Source organism: Dermacentor albipictus, chromosome 2, assembly GCF_038994185.2.
Source record: "Dermacentor albipictus isolate Rhodes 1998 colony chromosome 2, USDA_Dalb.pri_finalv2, whole genome shotgun sequence".
NCBI classification, from domain to species: domain Eukaryota; kingdom Metazoa; phylum Arthropoda; class Arachnida; order Ixodida; family Ixodidae; genus Dermacentor; species Dermacentor albipictus.
Window position 1 is genome coordinate 154,731,347 of NC_091822.1, and position 20,291 is coordinate 154,751,637.

General features: G+C 47.6%; 2 protein-coding genes across 4 annotated transcripts in view; one reads left to right on the forward strand and one right to left on the reverse strand.

Moving 5' to 3' along the window:
* Positions 1-2,597: 2,597 nt before the first annotated feature.
* Positions 2,598-20,291, forward strand: part of LOC135915518 (putative nuclease HARBI1) — a 79,748-nt gene continuing 62,054 nt past the window's right edge. Inside the window, exons 1-4 of one of the 3 annotated variants that reach the window (XM_070534114.1) lie at positions 2,600-4,378; positions 4,609-4,722; positions 14,443-14,603; positions 19,362-19,595. In XM_070534114.1, coding sequence (XP_070390215.1) covers positions 3,535-4,378; positions 4,609-4,722; positions 14,443-14,603 — 1,119 coding nt within the window. In that variant the 5' untranslated portion in view covers positions 2,600-3,534 and the 3' untranslated portion in view covers positions 19,362-19,595. Of the gene's footprint in view, positions 4,379-4,608; positions 5,697-14,442; positions 14,604-19,361 lie in introns of those variants that run through there. The other 2 variants (XM_070534115.1, XM_065448543.2) reach the window with 2 other exon arrangements.
* The window catches only part of LOC135915527 (angiomotin-like), a 35,849-nt gene continuing 21,395 nt past the window's right edge, over positions 5,838-20,291 (reverse strand). Inside the window, exon 3 of the mRNA XM_070534117.1 lies at positions 5,838-9,198. Coding sequence (XP_070390218.1) covers positions 6,391-6,783 — 393 coding nt within the window. The 5' untranslated portion in view covers positions 6,784-9,198 and the 3' untranslated portion in view covers positions 5,838-6,390. The remainder of the gene's footprint in view (positions 9,199-20,291) is intronic.

The following is a 20,291-nucleotide window of genomic DNA, read 5'->3' on the forward strand; positions in this document are numbered from 1 at the left end:
ATGTTGAGAAAAAAAGATGAATTTCGATCACCCGTGTCTGACAAAACTCTCAGACATGATCTCCTTGCAAAGTTTCATCAAAGCGGACATTGTCACAGCCAGACATACTCCGAGGACTTCTTGAAGGACAAGTCGGCGACCGCAACCTTTCTGCCAAAATAAAAAACAAGCCCCTCCCCCCTCCCCCCCCCCGCCCAATGGTTTTGCAAGGTCTTCCAAATTTCGTGACCCAGTACTTGGCAGGTCTGAGAGCCCCATTACAGCAAGATTCAAGGGCATGGAAATAAAACTGGCAAAGTAACTTCTCAACTTCATGATTCCAATGCTACGAGAAAAAATTGTTGGCGTCAGCTACCCCGAAAAAGGGCATTCACCAGCGCTTAAAGAATATGGATTTGGCATCTGGCGGCATCAAGATGCGAGCCTTAACCCAACGGAACGTGCCTAAACCATCTGAAAACACCTCCTGAAAACGGTCCACAGCTTCTTCTGCAGACGACACAAAACAGATTCCGGCTTGCTGATTCCCAATTGCAATTTCTTCATCCAGCTTCTACCGAACAATGCTAGGCACTGCCCGTTTACCACAAACAGAGGTAGCCGTCTCTCCTCCTCCCCCAAGCTTTACAGCGGCCGCAAAATTCCCGACGACTGGCAGCGTGCCTCCGCAAAAACTTATCAGCTGTACGTTGGAAAATTCCAAGACCGCTGACGGGAACAGTTGCGTGAACTTTGTTTCACTTACGGTTGAGGCACTAGAGCCCGTATCAAGTTCTATATCTAGTGGAATGGCGTTAATGACAACCTCAATGTGCATAGGTGCCGGCTCAGCCACCTGATGTGCCCAAAGGTAGCATGCTTCCGGCGTTTCACTCGCTCCGGGTGCCCCAAGCACTTCATCCACGGTGTTCAGGCGCCTCGAATCTGCACGCCGCACCTATCTTTTTACTCTAACATTTTTGCACACTCGTGCCAGATGCCATTGCGGCCCGCGTTTGTAGCAAACTGAGTTGACGTGTTGGCACTGGTGTGCTTGATGGCTCCCGCCCCAGCGGAAACACCCCCGTTCGCGACGCCCAGTTTGCACTATACGTTTGTTGCCACCATGGCACTTTCGACTGGCAATTGGACTGGCTCCGACTGTGGCAATGGGTGAGCGCTCAGAGTACGGGAATCTTCCCAAGCAGAAGCCTCGACGGCCCATACCGTACTCATTGCGGTTTCCAGGTTTAAATCGGCTGCTTGAAGCAACCGCATTTGTATTGGCACGTCGTCAATGCCACTCAGGATTTCGCCTCGCAGCATGCGGTCTCGGAATGACCCAGGTTTGCAGTCGTCGGCCAGTAGCTTTAACGACGCGAAGTACTCGCTCACCGCCTCTCCGTCCCACCTATGTTGTGAGAAGTACACGAAACTTGCTACCGCTTCCGACATCTTTGGCGCGAAGTGGTTGTTGAGGGCTTCAAAAACTGGCGCCAAGCTCGACGCGGCTGGTTTTTCGGGGCCCAGTAGGCTTCGCAGGAAGGAATACGTCGCGGCTCCGCAACACGTTAGGAATATGGCCGTCTTCTTACCGTCTGACACGTCGTTCACCGTCAGTAGTAGTTCCACTTGCTCTCGATACTTGGACCAGACTGCAGTGTCCGCGTTGAAATTGTCTATCTTTACACTGGCCGGCATGCTTGTTCTTGTGTCAGTGTCACTGGTGTGGTTTACTTCAAGCGTTTTCCTTCGTCGCCAGTTCTAGTGACCGGACCCGCGACTATATAGCGCACGGCAATGAAGACACAGTAGCTGCTGTGAGGGGCAGAGGCACACTGACCGCACAGGTCATGCGCTCCTCCGAGAACGTTCAATTCCCAAGCAGCCTGTAGCATTAACCAGTAAAACTGCCCACGACAACGTTATTAGCATATTCTAGTCGAGGTCCAAAATGCAAATACCAGATTGCGTTGTGAGGTTGCGGCGATATTCAGCTTTTTCTTAGATTTCATGGCCCGTAATAATCTGTCCGCGACTGTACATCGCGCGCCCCTTGGTGGTGTCAGTTACTGCAGGGCGGACGGACGAAGCACTGGTGCTTGATTGGATAAAGTATGTGTCCTGTCGGCGGCCTTCAGCACTGCTGGGGCTCCCATCAGTACTTGTACTGGCTTCTTTTCGCTGTCGCCTGGCTGACTTCGTGAAGAAACTGCTGCCCATGTTGCAACCACTTGATGTGTGCTAAAGAACTGCTATGTGGAGTAGATGAGGTCGAGAGAGCCTTAAGTGACTTCTGCCGGATCACTGAAACAGGTCTCACCAGCGATGCTCTGCTCATGAATTGCTTATGCTTAGGACTGCATTCCCAAGGAGCTTGTCCGTCGTGCATTAAAGAAATGTTCGATGTTTAACGCACTTCATGTCACTGAAGACGAGCTCCTCTGGCAGGATATCTCTCACAAGAGACTCTTTGAGGAACGTGCGACAGACAACTATGAGTAAATAGTGAAACGAACAGACAACGACGAACAATTAGTGAAATGCTATAGGCAATGACTAAACAGTGAAGTACAGTGGAAATAAATGCGTACAGTTGTGATGTGTGGTGCGCGACATGGTGCGGTGATCGGGACGGTCAGGAGCAGACGACAAGGAGTGCGCGCGCCGAGGCAAATTCCGTGCTGGAAGGTGAAAAACGACGACGCCGAAGAACGTCCGGCACGTGAACGCGCGGCGCAAGAAAAACATCTAAAAGAAGAAAAGCAAACCAATTAGGAAAGACCGCGGGGCGTCAGGCAGCCAATCGGAGAATGCCTAATCGGCCAGAGAAAAGAAAAAGCGTGGTGCGCTGGCAGAAGTGGGAGACGCATGGGAGACGCCAGGAGAGTTCCAGAAGCGACACAAAGAGCAGGTCAACCAGCGGAGCGGGCGTTGAAGACGGGCCGTCGGGTTCCGGACCCGAGCCACCAGGACTTCACCCGACCGGGGCCCCCTGCCAACCTGTTCCTGTGCGTCGCCCGTCTACCCGAGCGTGCCGTCAGCTCCTCAAAGCCGGTGAGCTTCTGTGCTCGTGGGCACGACGAGAACAATCGGGCTACGGGCCCGAGTTCTACGCCAGCTGCCCGGCCAGAACGCCGCCCCCGTCTGTCGTGCCGCCTGCTGCCCGAGGCCGGCGTTCGAGTTTCTGTGCCCGTGGGCAGGACAAGAGCAGTCGGGCTACGGGCCTGAGCTCTACACCCAGCTGCCCGGCCAGAACGCCGCCGCCGTCTGCTTGTGCCACCAAGCCGCCTGCTTTACCTCTCCAAGCCAGAGCTGGCGCGCTCCGGTCGCCCGGTCAGTCAACTTACACCACGACCTTTGGTGAGACCGGCGCAACTCCTTGCGTCAATTTGTCGCCGCGTCTCCGCATCGAGACTGGGCCTCTTCGATTTTCGGAGTTCTGGGAGCCCGCTGGCAGCCAGACGGCAGCCAGCTAGTTCCGGTTCTGAGAGGAAATTGCGTCATTGTCAGGTGGGCTGAAATTTGAAGGCGAGCCTCAGTTCGTAAAATCGAATGCCGCGGAAGGAGCGCCGGCGTCGTCTGCTCGCCGGCGTCGTCTGCTCGCTTGCGCGTTCTCCGCGTGTAAACATGATTGCCGAAGAACTCCTCCGAGTGGCTACATCGCTGTTCAGCCTGCTTTTCGCGAGACCATCCCGTAATGACAACGCCGACGAAGATTTCATCGATGATGAGTTCGCATTAGTTCACCATTTAACCAAGCTGCAAAGACAGGATCGGCACAGGGTGCCTTTGTACGTTGAAAGTGTCGTGCCAATGTACCTGGAATTTGAGTTTAAGAAGTTGTTCCGGCTCTCAAGAAGCACGTGTGGAGCCCTGGTCGAGGAGTTCGAGGCGTCGAGCTACTACCCAGAAGGTACCCGAGGACGTCCCCGAATTTCGGCCGAGAAAACGGTTCTTATTGCGCTAACCTACATAGCCACGCAACAAACTATGTATCACATTGCCGACAAGTTCGATGTCAGCGAATCAACCGTCCACGCTGCACTTAACCGTGTCTTGGATTTCATCTTCTCCATAAGTGCGAGAGAAGTCTGCTGGCCTGACCGCGACGAAAAGGAGCGGAGCAAGCGGGCGTTCATGGGGTTGGTTCGTCGCAGGTCGGGACTCCCGGACGTTATCGGTGCCATCGATGGATGTCACGTCCGCATTTCTAGGCCGTCGGAGTCTGAGCAAAGTTATTACAACAGGAAGAAATTCCACTCGATAATTCTTCAGGGGGTCTGCAATGCAGATATGCTGTTCATCGATGTGTTCATCGGAATTCCCGGGAGCGCCCACGATGCTCGTGTTCTCCGGGACAGCTTCGTGTACGACGAAGCACCGGCCAATTGCGAAGGTATGAAATCACCTCATTTCGTACCACTAATGCATATTTATTATAATGCAAAATTAAATTAAGTATAGCACGCAAGGGGTCAGAAAATGCATGCATATGCCCACAGGCATATAATGAATAAGCTGATGATGCGTAGAAGCTCGAATGTTTGATATAGCTGTAATATTTTCGTGTCATATTCAGTCTGTGTGTGTTTGAATTATTTTATCACCATACATTAACCGCCGCAGGAGGCTATCTGTTGGGGGACGCTGCATATCCTTTAACGACGTGGTTGCTGCCACCCTACCGCCAGACTACGGCGAACTGGCAGCCGTGGATGAGTGCCTTCAACTACGCGCACAGTAAGCAGCGAGTAGTAATTGAGGGGGCCTTTGGAATCCTCAAAGCGCGGTTCCAGCGGCTGCTATATATTGATGTCGGCAGCATCAAGCAGGCGGTACAGATTGTTCTTGCAGCCTGTGTGCTGCACAACAAGGCTCGACGTTGCGGCGACGTCGTGGAGGATCTCGAGGCGAGCGACAGCGGTACTCGTCTGCTGAACCCGCCGAAGGCGATGACGCACCAGCCCTGTCGGCAGCAGCCTTCCGCGATAGCATCGCCCAGAGCCTCTAAATCACGACCTACTGTATAAGGGTTCGTTCGCAAAGGTTATTTACACTTGTGGCTTGACTGTGATTTATATTTTACTGTACGCATGGCACACACACATATACGTTTCGTTTTTTCAGTATCCGTCCACTTGCGTGCCTCTTTTTTTTCTTTTTGCTTTTATTCTCACGCATTGATCAATCGAAACCAATATAATTTTCATATATGCTCCTGTTTTATATACCTGCACTAGCTCTTTAATATTCACGTGTCTTGTGCAGAAATTTAATCATATATACTTCCAACTTCATTGTATGCTTACTTTTGTAATGTCGAGCGCACATGTGTATGTACTTTTTGTTGCTTGTTCACTTCATCCTCAAGAGATATTACTCTTTTGATATATGCAACTAATTAAGAGTCTTTCATTGTTTGTATACATTCTAGTATTTTCGTGTGATTACTGTGCCATTGTGTTACACAATTTGTGCACCCTTTTGATAAGTAATTAACAATTTGATTTACTATTCATCCGAGCACACATTATGCCTGCAACCTGGGGTTGTTTACTACATGCTACATCTTGGAGTACATGGATGTGATGTTCCCTTTTTGAAATGCAGTCAGTTTTTATTCTCTTAATGATAAAAATAACCTTTATGGCTCTTCTGAACCAGGCCTGTATTGATGATGCTCAGTAACTACAATAAATATACTTTGCACTTGTTACACATGTATTCTTTGCGATGCATACACACGTGCATACAGCACGTGTTGGCACTACTACATCATTGACTAGTGTATTTTCGTACTACAAGTTTCCGAACAATTGCCTCACTGCATGCATATTGTTTCTTTATTCAAAATCCTACCAGATTAGATAAATATTGCCAAAATTTCAATACAAAATTAGGGGCTCTAAATTTATTTCGCCCACACCATACATGCTAGGCCACACTGCAACATGTAAACTTGTTGCATAATGGCTAGGATTTGGATAATCAATGACCCAAGATTTTTTTTCAATGAAATGTTTATTCCTTGGATAAATTTAACTCGCACAAAAGGTACAACACTACAGTTAAATGGCACAAAAGAATATATAACAAGTGAAAAGGAACAGTTGATATGAAAAAAAGCGCAATGCAACAAATAAAATGAACATTATAATTTAAATATGAAGGAAAAGTTAGGCAACACAACAATTAAAGGGTGCAAAAGGACAATATATAATAAATGAAAAAGAACAATCTATATGATTGAAAAGGTGCAATAAAAGAATTAAAATGATCATTATAATTTAATTATTAAGGAAAGGCTAGACAAAAGAACAATATATGTAACAAATTGAAAAAAAATTATATGAATGAAAACAAGATTACATAAATAAAATAAATTATAATTTAAATTTCATGAAAAAGCTAGCTAGCATCAGGAGCAGGCTGCTGCTGCTGCTGCACAACAGCATCTGCCACCTGCTTCAAGACAGCCAGGGCCTCCTGCATGACAGCCAGGGCCCCCTGATCAAGCCTCATGCGCTCATTGTGGCGCCGTTCTCTGTTCTCTTCCGACTGCTTTAGATAATTTAGAAACCCTTCTATAAGCACCCGGTTTGGATCTTGTCGAGGTCGTCTTCCTGAAGGGCCCTGTGGTGGTTGCTGGGCAGGACTGGGCTGCTGGGCAGGACTGGGCTGTTGTGCAGGACTGGGCCGTTGTGCAGGACTGGGCCGTTGTGCAGGACTGGGCTGTTGTGCAGAACTGGGCTGTTGCGCTGGACTGGGCAGTGGTGATGGACAGTCTGGGTCCAGCTCCATCACGTCTTCTGATATGTTGCCCCTACTTGTCGTTGCCTGGGGACTCTCGACAGCTGGCGACTGGGGGCTTGAGACAGCTGACTGGGCACTGCTGGCAAAATATTGTGCCCCAAGTTCAACTGTTTTACAAGATAAAGAGCATTCTACACTGATGAACTAGGAAGCAGTAATAATATTACTTATTGCCTCATCACTTAATTACAATAACGAATAGGTGCTATTTAGGCATGGAAGCTAGGTGATTATTGATGATATGCACACAATGCATTTCCATAAGAAAAAAAAATGAATTATAACTTGCCTCAATACTCGTCGACGTCCTGCCGCCGCGACGTAGACAGGATTAAATGAGTGCATAGTCTCGAAGACCTCAGCCAGCTGTACCCGCCGTGGTTGCTCAGTGGCTATGGTGTTGGGCTGCTGAGCACGAGGTCGCGGGATCGAATCCCGGCCACGGCGGCCGCATTTCGATGGGGGCGAAATGCGAAAACACCCGTGTGCTTAGATTTAGGTGCACGTTAAAGAACCCCAGGTGGTCAAAATTTCCGGAGTCCTCCACTACGGCGTGCCTCATAATCAGAAGGTGGTTTTGGCACGTAAAACCCCAAATATTATTATTATTATTATCAGCCAGCTGCCTGAAAAACCGAAATCAAGGCTACTTTTGTGGCAAGCTTTTAATTGGCAGACTGCTTTTCAGCATGTACCTTCATAAATCATAAGTTGACGGCTATACAACGGTGGACTCATTGGAATTAAGCTGAAAGCTGGTCGATTTGCTGATTTATGAAGTAGTTTCGATTTTTGAGCATCAAAAAAGTGGCTACAAAAGAACACAGAGAAAAAGTGTTTTAACCATGCAGAATGTATAGCTCGAACACTCAGCCATGCGAGAGCATTATGTAGAATTAGGTCGAACTAACATGCAGGGAAGGGTTTAAAAATGTTTTCTCACTCTTCAAAGTCGCAGGTCCTCCGGTCACTGCCAGACAAGCTGTTATGTTGCTTCCCTAGCCTGTACTTTTAGAGCGCAGCTCTTTGGCGTCCGTTCCTGGGTTTCGCGTCGTCGTTGTCGTCGGCCTCGTAACCAGCTCGCCGACGAATCTGCTCCGCCGCCGCGCATGCGCGCTGTCGGCTCTCCGGGCGAGGGAGGATGATGGAAGGGAGGAGGAGAGACTGTGGAGGAGGGCTGGCTACACAAATGGCTCTTTGGCGTCCGTTCCTGGGTTTCGCGTCGGCGTTGTCGTCGGCCTCGTAACCAGCTCCGCCCCCCTTTCATCCCCACAGCGCTAGCAGCGACCGACTGATACCGCTTTCGTGAGTCCGCTACCGCACTCACGAAAGACGTCGTGCACTTCCTGCAACTCGCATTAACCGTCCATCGATCCACACCGATGTTAGTAGTGGGGGACTTTAATGTTGACATAAAGACAAACAGCAATTTCCTAACACTTATGCGGGAGAACATCCCGTTCCTCTCGCCCGTAACGCGTCCCACGGCTGTGACAACCTCGCGAGGCACTTGTATAGATCTCGTCTTTGAGAATCAAGCATTGGTGTACCAAGTCGAACATATATCAGTCTATTTCTCCGACCACAAAGCTTCCTTCATGACTGTCAAGAACTGTTAGTGGAGTCTTTGTTAAAGGAATACGTGTGAAAAATAAAAAAAAATATGTGATAGCGCATACATGTGTTGCTCGATTTCTTTGCCTCAATCTATCGAAAAGGTGAAACAGCTTATTTGCTGCGCTCAAATTTCGCATTAGGAAGTAACGTAATCGTCGGTAATTTTTTTTCTAGCGATCTCCACTTATTTTCTATTTGCGAAAAAACCATTTCGCAATTAAACCTCTGATTAATTGCGTCCGCCAGCATTTCCCAAACCTGTCGTATAGATTTCTTCCTATTTCTTAAGTCGGATTGATAGCTCTTGTACAGTTCAATAAGGAACAAAACTTTGGCCTCGGGCCACATCTCCTCTACCCTCTCCTTTGAGGGACCTGGGACTGCATCTTCTGTCGCTTCAGAAATAACTCGAACTTGCACGCCTTCTGCAACAACAAAACCACGCTGCGCTAAGATTGCATGAGAAGCTACACAAATAGTAATATCGCGATCATGAGAGGAATAGTTTACTGTACCTGCGGTAATGTAGACCGGGTTGCCGTTTTCTATGATGGGAAGTCCGTCATCATCGAGGGCTGGGAAAATTTCCGTTTCTTCGTCTCCGAGGACCACTCGTAGAGACATCCTGCAACGGAGCGAAGTGAGCAAGGAATCGGGAGCTGCAACCGCGACGTCTTCGCTAATTGTAGGAAAAAAAAGAGGAGGATACCACCCATTAGAAGCAGGAAGAGATATCACCACAGAAACCGCAAAAGGAGCCGCAACATAGAAGCACCTAGCTGCAACCTGCGAGACACAAATCAGATGTACGTATATGTACATTTCGCATTAGGAAGTAACGTAATCGTCGGTAATTTTTTTTCTAGCGATCTCCACTTATTTTCTATTTGCGAAAAAACCATTTCGCAATTAAACCTCTGATTAATTGCGTCCGCCAGCATTTCCCAAACCTGTCGTATAGATGTCGTATAAAGCAAGAAAGCCGCAGTGCACCGCAAGGATTCCAGCTTTCGGCTCATGGATTGCCTGTTCACTATTTTACTTCTCGATCATTTCACCAGTGCTAAAGCAGAGACGGTTTATTTAACGGTTGCTAATAAGGTGTTTACGTTTTCTCTTCCCCAGCTTAAACTAGCGTGGACGAAAACGCGGGACTCTTTTCTTTTTGCCTAACTTCTATCGCACCGTCTCACAAGTCGGAACACAGTTTAGAAGATAAAGACGATACGCGCGCAGTGAGAAAACTACACGTGAAAATGATCATATCTCCGAAAGCTGGCAGCGACCGCGTCGCTCACCGGCGTTTCATCATACACTTGGACAAGACGCAGAAAAACAGGATGTCGGTAAATTTGCGGCACCGCAATGTGCGGGAATGAACGTCTACAATCTGCGTGGAACACGGCGAAGATAACATGCACACATGTGAGCGCGGCGCGCTGCACGGACAGACGCTTTACGGTAGACACACACACACACACACAGGTGCACACACAACTTCTATTGCTCGCCGCCTCTCGTATCGCACCGCCTCGCAAGGCGGTACGATGCATTAGAACGTTATAACCGAAGGTGACCGTAGCCAGCTGGCTGAGCGAGGTAAAAAGGCCCTTAGCGCCTGCGCTTCGATCCGTCAAGTCCCCACAAATATGGCGGCGAGCGCCCTACGCCTCTTTTAGTCGTCTGCTAGCCAGAGAACTTCCAGAGAGCAGCCAGACCAAAATCGTCCTGGCAGGTTCTGGCAGCCCGCGGGTAGCCAGAACCGTCCAGCCCGAGCAAAACGAACGCCCGGCGGAAGTGCGTAACGGGGTGGGCGGAGCAACCCGAGAAAAACGAAGACGCTCTGGCTGGCTCTGGCAGCCCGCGGGTAGCCAGAAGTGGAAAATCGAAGAAGCCCACTGTTATGCGTCCCTGCCGTCGGGGCAAGCCCGGACTCGCGCACTAGTTAGCTTCACACTAGCCCCAAATGTGTCTTACCGCCCTGATGTCTATTTGAGTGTTTCTTTTATGTTTTCTATTCTCTGTCATTTATTTTAAGCCTTTTTAGTTCCATTAAAAGTTTGTGTGTGTGTTCGAAACCAACGGCTTTGTCCTCAATTGGGTTCTCGGAGGCTCTGCCTAAGAGAACTGTTAAAACCTTTGAGTACACGAACCGTTGTCGCCATATTTGGGCATCACAACAGTAACAGCCTTCCACTCTTTAAATTACACCTCTGATTACTTGTGCGTGCAAGCTATACCCGTTTTCATGGAACATGTAGTCAATGAATTGCTGAACTTCTACATGTATACGTTTGCTTTCTTCCATAGTGGTAATGTGCATGCACTGATTGACAGCTTATGTCCAATGTTCCTTGCAAAATGAGCTAAAGAACTGGTTGAAACGCTCATGAGCATAAAATGGCAGCCTGGGAGGTCCCATCCTAGAAAGGAAATATATTGCCCCATTTCTATGCTCATAAAATCATAGTGAACAAGTGAACTAAGGGCAACAGAACCAGTAGCAGTGGTTTCTCACTAGCTCAGAATACAGAAACATGGACCTGACACCATGCGAGAAAAACGAAGCAAACTACAGCCTGCGGAGAGATGGTTAGGCCGATAACAGCTTCCTAAAGAAAAAATTGACTATGATAAATCACAGGCAACTGGCCACACATCTCCATGCAAGGAACTGTGTGGGCACTGATTTACCTGCCCATCGGGCCTGTTTTACAACATCTGTCATGGGCTCCCAACCCTGGTCATTTCATGACCACAGGCCAGTGCCACAACCATCTCCAAGTTCTCTGAGAAAAGTTTATAAAGCAAGAAAGCCGCAGTGCACCGCAAGGATTCCAGCTTTCGGCTCATGGATTGCCTGTTCACTATTTTACTTCTCGATCATTTCACCAGTGCTAAAGCAGAGACGGTTTATTTAACGGTTGCTAATAAGGTGTTTACGTTTTCTCTTCCCCAGCTTAAACTAGCGTGGACGAAAACGCGGGACTCTTTTCAGAAGCGAACTCACTTGTGCGCGCTTTGCCTCCGTGGCTTTCCCTTCATTGCCACAAAAAGTTGTCCGCGAGATATGTGCAGTTCGCTGTTTCGAGATGGAACGACGATGGAACAGGCGACCAGGTGCTCCCCTTCGGTACTGTGACCTCCGTCAAGTACCGGGGGATCCAGAACGAGAGCGCCAAGAAGCTCGTAACCCTCATCATGAACCACCTATAGGTACAATAGACTTTGCCGTGTTTCCACCTGGGCCGGTATATTGTAGCGATGCCTTTTCCGATTCTATGCTTCGTTGTGGTGCCTTCATTTGTTTTAAGGAAGGCATCAGGCCTATTTGGACTGGTCTTCCGATTCATCCGTGTAAGGTGCATACCACTCGTGAAAAAGAGGAGTGCAAGTCTAAACTTGCTGCTGCTGAAGTAGGGCAACTTGGGCTCAACAGATTGCCAAGCAGAAAGCAGCAGAAGCCATAGCTTGCCACTGACGCTGAGCAGACAGTTTGACAGAAAGTTCAAAAAATGAGGCCAAAAGGCTTCAGTGAAATGACACTGAGTTGCATGCAATAAGGCCAGCCAACTTCACCAAAAGCACTCTTAAGTACGAGCATGTGACACTTGCTCACAACTATACCGGGGAGACCTTGACCTGTAGGAGCATGAAAAAAACCAGGAGGTTCAGTCTTGCTTTAAACAACCCTGAGGTACGTTCTGTTTATACCAAGGAAAGAAAGGTTCACGCCAGTATATAATGATGATGATGATGATATGTGGGGTTTTATGGCGCAAGGGCCACTCATGGCCAAAGAGCGCCAGGCAATGTTTTAATGGAGTCAGTGATGCAAGTAATGATCAATGGCGTCGTGGTTAGCTACAATAATGGAACCTGGCTGTATAGGGGCCTTAAAACAATAGTAAAATTAATATATATCTGTTAAAATTGTCACAGTGACTTTTAAGGTGTACTATGAATTTAAAAGATATGTTCTCATGGAGGGATGGAATGAAATATGTAAATGCCAATAGCACTATTGCCTCAAGAGGCCCTTAAGTGCAAGGGCCTGTAGGCACGTGCTCTACAAATTGCTACTATCGCAGCAGCAGCGTCTGGTAAGGTGCTGTGCTACGAATCTCTTCGGCCTATAACTTGCAATGAATTAACACCTTCCAGAAAATTAAAAACTGATTTTCTGTGAAAAAATGCGTCAGCACCAAGCAACATTGCAGGATGAAAAGGAATGTTTTGTCGGTAGGCTAGAGGGAAGTGTTTTTTCCTTTCAGTTTCCATTTCTCTACAAACAAACAGCCCGGACGGGACTCCGTTCCCGTCCGGGCTGCACATCGTCAACTGCTGCCGTAAGGCTCACAAGAATCGCTCATTCCGCCATTCTGCTGCCGCCGATGCCGGATCCGATGCTACTAGCGTTGCATCTGCGCGACGCGTTCCGTCGCCATTCCTGACATCGCATTGGCGGCGAGGATAATATGCCTCCATTGCGCCTACATTTGAGTTAGGACGCACAATTTGCTTCTACACCGCGTCTTCTACTTCTGCTGCCCCCCTTTTAAGCAGGATTTCTGCACCTTTCTGAGTTTTGACGCTACAGCGACGTAATCTGCCTGACCGTTTGACACTACTGCGGTGTCTTTCTGCTGTTGTTACCTCAATACGAACGCAGCGATTCCCCCTGCACACTTCTTGCCATGTCCCGGTGTACCGGCCATTCCTTGGCTCAGATGGCAATGTGTTTCGCAGGACTACGTGGACGACGACGCCAAGACCGTTACGCCGGACCACAGGAAAGCGCTTCTCAACGCGCTGGGGGTAGAAGGCGCCAGCATGTACTACTCTCATGGAAGGAGAGACGCAGGCCGGAAGTGACGGTGGGACAGGGAACTCCGAGGCAATTGACGTACACAAAGCGCGCTTCAAGTCTTAGACAAACACTTTCATGAAGGACGAATTTTGCAGTCGCGTGCTATTAAAACTCAGAATACAAAGTCCTGCGGAGCCGACGACCAAATTCATTTGGGATGCTAAGACGGCTCGCCAAATCGTCAGTTTGGCACAGCTACCGACCTCATGGTTCAAGACGAGATCCTTTGCTGCTTGCAGTCGCATCAGCTTCACCACCGCTTCATCCAACTCGGCCAGAGCTTTACCGTCAAGAAAGCAATGGAGATTTCTCAGGAAGAGGAATTCACCGACAAATTAAAGCAGCAGCTCGGCGTTCTACAAGTAGACGCCATCCACTGTTCTCATCGCAGCGGTTCGCCGCGTTTGCAGCATCATACGGCGTCGACTATGTCACCAGCAGTCCGCACTACGCTCAAACTGAGAGGCAGAGAGAATGGTTCAGACAATCAAGGACGCATTCCACAAAACAAAGGATGCTAATCTGACCCAGCTCAGCTAACGGGATACACCAGGAGTAAATGGCATTCTGATAAGCGTTCTGATCTCCATTGCCATACAGTTCACTAGCGACATTAGGAACATAGCTGATGACGGCCGTTGACGCCGTCGAAGGCCAGCTTTTCTTTTTTTGCGACCGCTGTAACTATAAGGAATTTTTTTAGACATTGCATAGGCATCTCACATAAAATGTTCCTCATTCTCTTAAAATTTCAACTTTGTCACATAATGAGTTTTTTCAGGACATTGGGAATACTTGCGCAGTTCCTAATTCACTCTTGTATAAGCAATATTAAACATGGGACGTAGCGGGAGCAGGCTTGTGTTGAATAGAGAGAGAGATTGAAAAAAAGGTGACTTCACGTTCCGCCTGCGCGCTCCATGCAGCGCGCACGCCTGCATAATTTAGCTGAGCGGTTCACAGCAGCTTGTGCTACCGCGAACTCTCTTCTTTTTTCTTTTTCCAAGCCCGAAAGGTCGTTCAGGATCCCATTAACTGTTTTACACTGACAGGAAAATGTGCTAACTCGTGCTCCGCTCCCAATTTCTTTCTAGGAAAAGATGTTGGCAATACTTGTGAATAGAAGCTCTTGTATTAAGAAATGTTCTTCTAATATGCAGCATTCCCCGACAACACCCTACAGTTCGCTGTTTCGAGATGGAACGACGATGGAACAGGCGACCAGGTGCTCCCCTTCGGTACTGTGATCTCCGTCAAGTACCGGGGGATCCAGAACGAGAGCGCCAAGAAGCTCGTAACCCTCATCATGAGCCACCTATAGGTACAATAGACTTTGCCGAGTTTCCACCTGGGCCGGTATTTTGTTCCGATGCCTTTTCCGATTCTATGCTTTTTCAGGCTTTTCGCGCTTGGCCAGTGGTCAGAGCGACGGTCTGCCCACATTATCATCAGGATCAGGCGGCCGTGTGTGGTGGATGATAAGAATAGCATAGAATAAGGCATAAGGCATCGCTACAAAGTAGCAGCCCAGATTTCCTGTTTCCATCATTGGATGACATTTCGGTTGAGACCTATGCAGCGCATAAATACGAACACTGCATTAGAAATAACGTCGCATACGATTAATGCGTCGCTATAAAAGCTTATAAAAGGAAGGCGCGCAAAACACCCTTCATGATTGATGACTGCTGTTGGGTCTGTGTTTTCTTAGCCAGCCCAAGAGGTGGTTCATGGACCCTTTAACCAAGCCTCCTTACACCGAAAAAGACTTTACTGACTGTTGATCCATTTCCTTCTAGGATAAGTTGTTGGCAATCCTAATGATAAAAACATGATAAAAAACTACGTACAGCGTAGAGGACAAGGACTGCGAGACTACATACACTGCGCTGTGTATGTCGTCTCCTGCAGTCCTTGTCTTTCGGGCTGTACGTCGTTTTTTATCGTGAATTGCCTACTACCCCAAGCAACCACCCTAGAATGAACACTCGAATAAAAAAAATTGTTTTTCCAGAGCTCGGTAGTGGCAAGGTCAAGGTTCATCTGGAACACAAAAACACACCCCTAGACAACGGAAAGAGCAAGGCGGGAACTCGTGACCGCCGTTTACCGCGGTTTGAGTGACGAGCTCGCAAGGAAACTGGTGAAGAGCTTTGAAGAGGGATTGTAAATAGTGTAAGTATTGTAAATATTGTAAATATTTGACATTTATTTTGAGTTGCCTCTACCTCTTCAGTTAAAATGTTATTGTGTGTGACTAAAAGCTTCGTCGCAAGTGTGTGCATACGTGCGACGATATGAGGACAGGCACATTAGAAGCACCACAGACATGTTTTGTTCAGTTTCCACTGCGATTAATTGAAAACTATTCCACCGAGCTGGGGTGTCTGCCTCTTGCCCTACACGCAGCTAGGGAGGGGGGACATAGCAGTCCCCATGCGTTGATGACGGTTCATTTCCACTGCGAAAACCTTGCACAGACACAATATATTTAAATATATAGAAACGACGAAGTTCATTTTATTTAAGAGAAGGAGGTAACCAACTTGGCTATTTCTAATGGTATGAGTAACCTATGCCTGGAGAATGAATACGTTGCGATATGTTAACCCCGCTTCAAATTGCTCTCCATGCTCTTCTGACCCTGAAAAGAACTTGCAGTGAACCTTTGGTAGTGTCTTGCCAACGGCAGTTGAAATCCCCATGAAGGCTATGTGCCTCATTACTGCTTCTCTTTCTAGCAAGCAATATTATTTACAACATTTATTTGGGATGGAAACATCGTCACGAAGAGGTCATAAATATATGTAATTGACTCAGTAACCGAATTGGGACCAAGCTGGTTTCATTCTAAATCGTAATGAATAGCAGTCGTCCACACCAGCGCTTATACTCGGAGTCGCAGTAAAAAAAAAGGGCTGCAGTTTCACCAGAAAGGTGAAGCAGTATTAGTGATAGTGAAGTATATGCCGTATTTATTCGAATGTAGACCGATAGTTTTTTATTCATACAATTATATTCCTAACTCTAGGTCGGCTTAGATTTGAGGATTTTAAAAATGCGCCAGTTTTTCATTGAAACTGCTAAATATGGTGCATAGCTAGCGCCATCAAGAAAAGTCAGTATCGCAGCTGCTACTAGCCGTGCCAGTAGCCAACCGTACACAAGCGAGGTATTAAGACAGGTAGGTAGGTAGAACCATAACGCAGAATGGACCATTTGTTAAAGAATTGGTTTTCTTCAAATGACGATCCATCTATAAGATTTATATAATGAGTGGGACATTGCACCAAACTGGTAGCCCATGACGGTGAGGTGCTCATTGTTACCAACCTTCTAGTGAAAAAAATATACTTTCAAAGAACGCCCAAGAAAAGAAATGTATAGACATTGTTTTATGATGGCCCTTGACAGTGCGCTTTTTGCTTGAGAGGGTGAATGTTGCAAGTTTACAGAGATGCTGAGTGCATAATTGAATCATAGTGTCCGTAATTATGTATGCTGATGATGGTTTTTCATGATAGATATACAATGGAACAAAACTGCTTAATAGCTAGTGCTGTGGGTAGCTGAACAGAGAAATGCACATTATTGCAGGGACCTGAGCTTTAATCAAAGTGGTGACAATAGTGGTCAAAGTTTTCTTATTATTTGTTCTAATGCAATGTGAAGGTGGGGATCACAATCCTGGCAACGAAAAATGAAAATCAGTGACGGCAGCGGTCGGTGTCAGCTGAAAGAACTGGGTGGACAGGCAGACATGGGAAACCAGTACTTACGTGGTGTCGGAGAAAAGCTGGAACTTATGGCTGAGCCAAGTAACTTATCTGTGGCGCACACGATAGCTGCGCGCGGCTATGATATACTAGAAATCATCAAGCAGTATCTGCCACATGGTGTTAGCGCATGCTGTCTGCACTGATAGATCTCCCACCGAGCTCCTACATCTATACGAATACACAGCTACAAAATGCATGCCGAGATGCAGGATCCGTCCAGTAAAGGGAACAAATTCGCCAGTCGCTTAATATGACATTGACCGACACCTACAGAAGTCGCTTAATCATTTAAATAATTAGGTGAGAATGACTTGGTTCGACAGGCAAGGTTCTGACTGGTGTTGTATAAGTCGCGGGTCGCTTTTGAAGTCGCGACGACAGATTGGATTTTTTACAAGCACTGCTCCAGGAGGGCACATGACACCGGAGGCCTCGGGAGAGGTCCTGAGGTTACAATAAAGCACGCGGCGCAGGATCCCAAGGGCACCCAAGGGCTAGTGGGGAGATCAAAGCTGGAAGCAGGATGGCCCGTAGATTGAAGTGGCGTGCGAGGCCTAAGCGAGTGGAGGCCTAAGCGTGCTGGACTTAAAATAAATATTATTACGTCCAGACGCCAGCTTGTGCAACCAAGACTTCTACAACAGCAGTCAGAAGTTTGCCGTTTGACATACTAAGGCAGCAGCGGAAGCGGACGAAGACACAGAAACGTGAAAAAGAGACTCCACGCTACAAGTTAGTAGTACTTTAAAGTTTAAATTATGGCAATTGAATAACGCGCAACTGAGCCCTCTCGAAGCGTTCGACGCATGGAAAAATGCGCGAGAACGGTAAGATACCAGTGCGACAGGGGCACAAGCAAGGAACGAAAACGCACACACAGGGCAAGCTGTGAAGATGCTATATATTTTGCTATATATGTAATATATGCTATATCTATCAAGTGACTAGTGCCATGCTCTAATCTTGAAAGGTTGCAATGCTTTCGCAATGAAACTTGACAGTGTGCGCTGTGTGTGTATTTTGTGTTCCATCTCACTGCTCATCACGATGACGCCCGATTCTAATCGAATTTCGTGGTCGCGATTGCCTCCTTTGGACAAAATGAGCGGGAGACCCAATCACAGTCGAGAATTTCGATCCGGATCGGTACCGATCGCGATCAGAAATATACGTGTGACGCTGGTAGTGACAGGGCAACGCCATATCATACTCGCCTTCACGGGAGACCACTGACCAAACGACAACAATCGTTCGTGCCAGTGCACTGCGCCAGCAACACCCAAGGAGACGCATGAGGAAAACTTGTACACGATGCACGGATCGCCAGCCGACACATGGCAAAATACCGGCACGCCAGGGCACGCCTAGGGACAGAACGACCAAAGAAACTGCTCCTCCGTGGTATCTAGGCAAAGGGAGAAATTTCAGGCGCAAACGCCCCCAGACTTTCTCTCTCGCACTCGCTGAAACGACTGGCCAATCCCGTGGACTGCCGATTCCTCAAATGAACGTCTCGTGATAGTGGCTACATCCAACTTGCGCATTTTCAAGCGCTGTCGGTAGCTCAATACGAAGTGAAGCATGCAAAGGAGCCAGAAGTGAGCGCGCGCTGGAAAGAGTGCGTTCGCTCTGACCTTAAGTTTCGCGTTGTTCGAGGGTAGTTCAGTGTTCAAAATTAATCGAAAAAACGAGACCCGACAGCTATCATATCGATAGGCAGGGTGGGCAATGTACAATTTCTTCACGGGTGATCGGGGCCGAGCGTAACCAGAAGATAGTCGGCTTCCTGAGGCACGTAATTATGGAAATTCGAAAGCAGATTTTCGGCTGCTTTAGCCTGTTTACTAAACTGCGTCGGAAAATGCACAAATAGACAGTAGAAAGAAGCACACAGATCCAAACTTCTCCATTGGTATCACCTATTGGTCAATGGCAGTGGCATATGAGAATCTGCTATACTACGAAATAAAGTGCCCACAGTGGAGTGAGGAGCAGCCCTCTGTTGAATGGATCAAGTGTGAGAAAGAGGCGACTTCGCGCTTCGCTTGCGATCTCCAAGCGCCCCGCACGGCTGCAAAAGTTTGCTGAGATATTCACAGCAACGTATATTATCCGCGGTGTGCGTTTTCTTTCCGTCAAGCCCGAGAGGTGGTTCAGGACCGCTTTAACTTAATCTCCTTAACGCCGAAAAAAAAAACGTGGCAACACGTGCTACGCTTCCCATTTCCTTTTAGGAAAACTTGTTGAAAACCCCTTGTGAATAAATCCTCTTCAATTAAAGAAATTATTGTGATTTCCAGATCTGGTCAGTCGCAGCATCCTCATGGAGTTCGCCCTGGATGCTGGGAAGCAGGTTGGAGACTTCGCGCGTGGTCCAACGACCACCGTGACCTCCACCTTCAAGTGGGTCGACCCAGAAGACGCGAAAAGAGTGATTAGCTGGGTGATCTCGAAACTTTAGTTTTGAAATCTCCCAGCCGATCACGGCCCTCGATCGATGCTCAACAAAAGAACAAAAAAAATTAAAGTGTGCATTTCTGTTCCTTTCTGCGTGAGGTTTATTGCACTTGAGCAAATGATGGCTTCAAGGTCTTTTTAGCCTCTATAGCTAATGACATAGCACTCTTCTAAAAGCTGGTTTTATAGAATATTGGACCTTTAATACGGGTCTTCTAATCTGCAATAACGCTTTCCCACTCGAAGGTGTTATGGATAAGACATTACCTTCTAGCCAATGAGGTGTAAGGCTGTGATGGGCAGTATATTACTTCTTGTCCTCAGGGGCGTAAGTATGTGACGAGCAATAGAATAGCCCTTGCTATGAAGTTGTAGTATGGCGTTCTCTAGCAGGTACATATGCACTTCACTGCATGTTTCAGAAGTTACTGTGATGCTAGCACTCAGGAATGCTATGTAAGCATGGTGAGAATTCTATAGGTAATGTGTGCAAATACAGTTCATAACAGCTTTTGGGGAGAAACATTCACATATGTGCATTTTGCCTGATATTGTTATATTAACTACAGACAAAGAAAGCTTGAGTGCGTGGAGGGTCAATTATTCTAACCTTCTTTACAACTAAGCCTTGTAGTGGCGACGACTCTTCTGGCCATGCCACTTTTCAGGACAATCGCATCCAAAATCATGTTTCAGGGCACATGTTAGGCTGGTGGTGCCGTTGTGTAGCTTCGTTTCAATGTGCAAGGATGAGCCATCACAGATAAAGCATT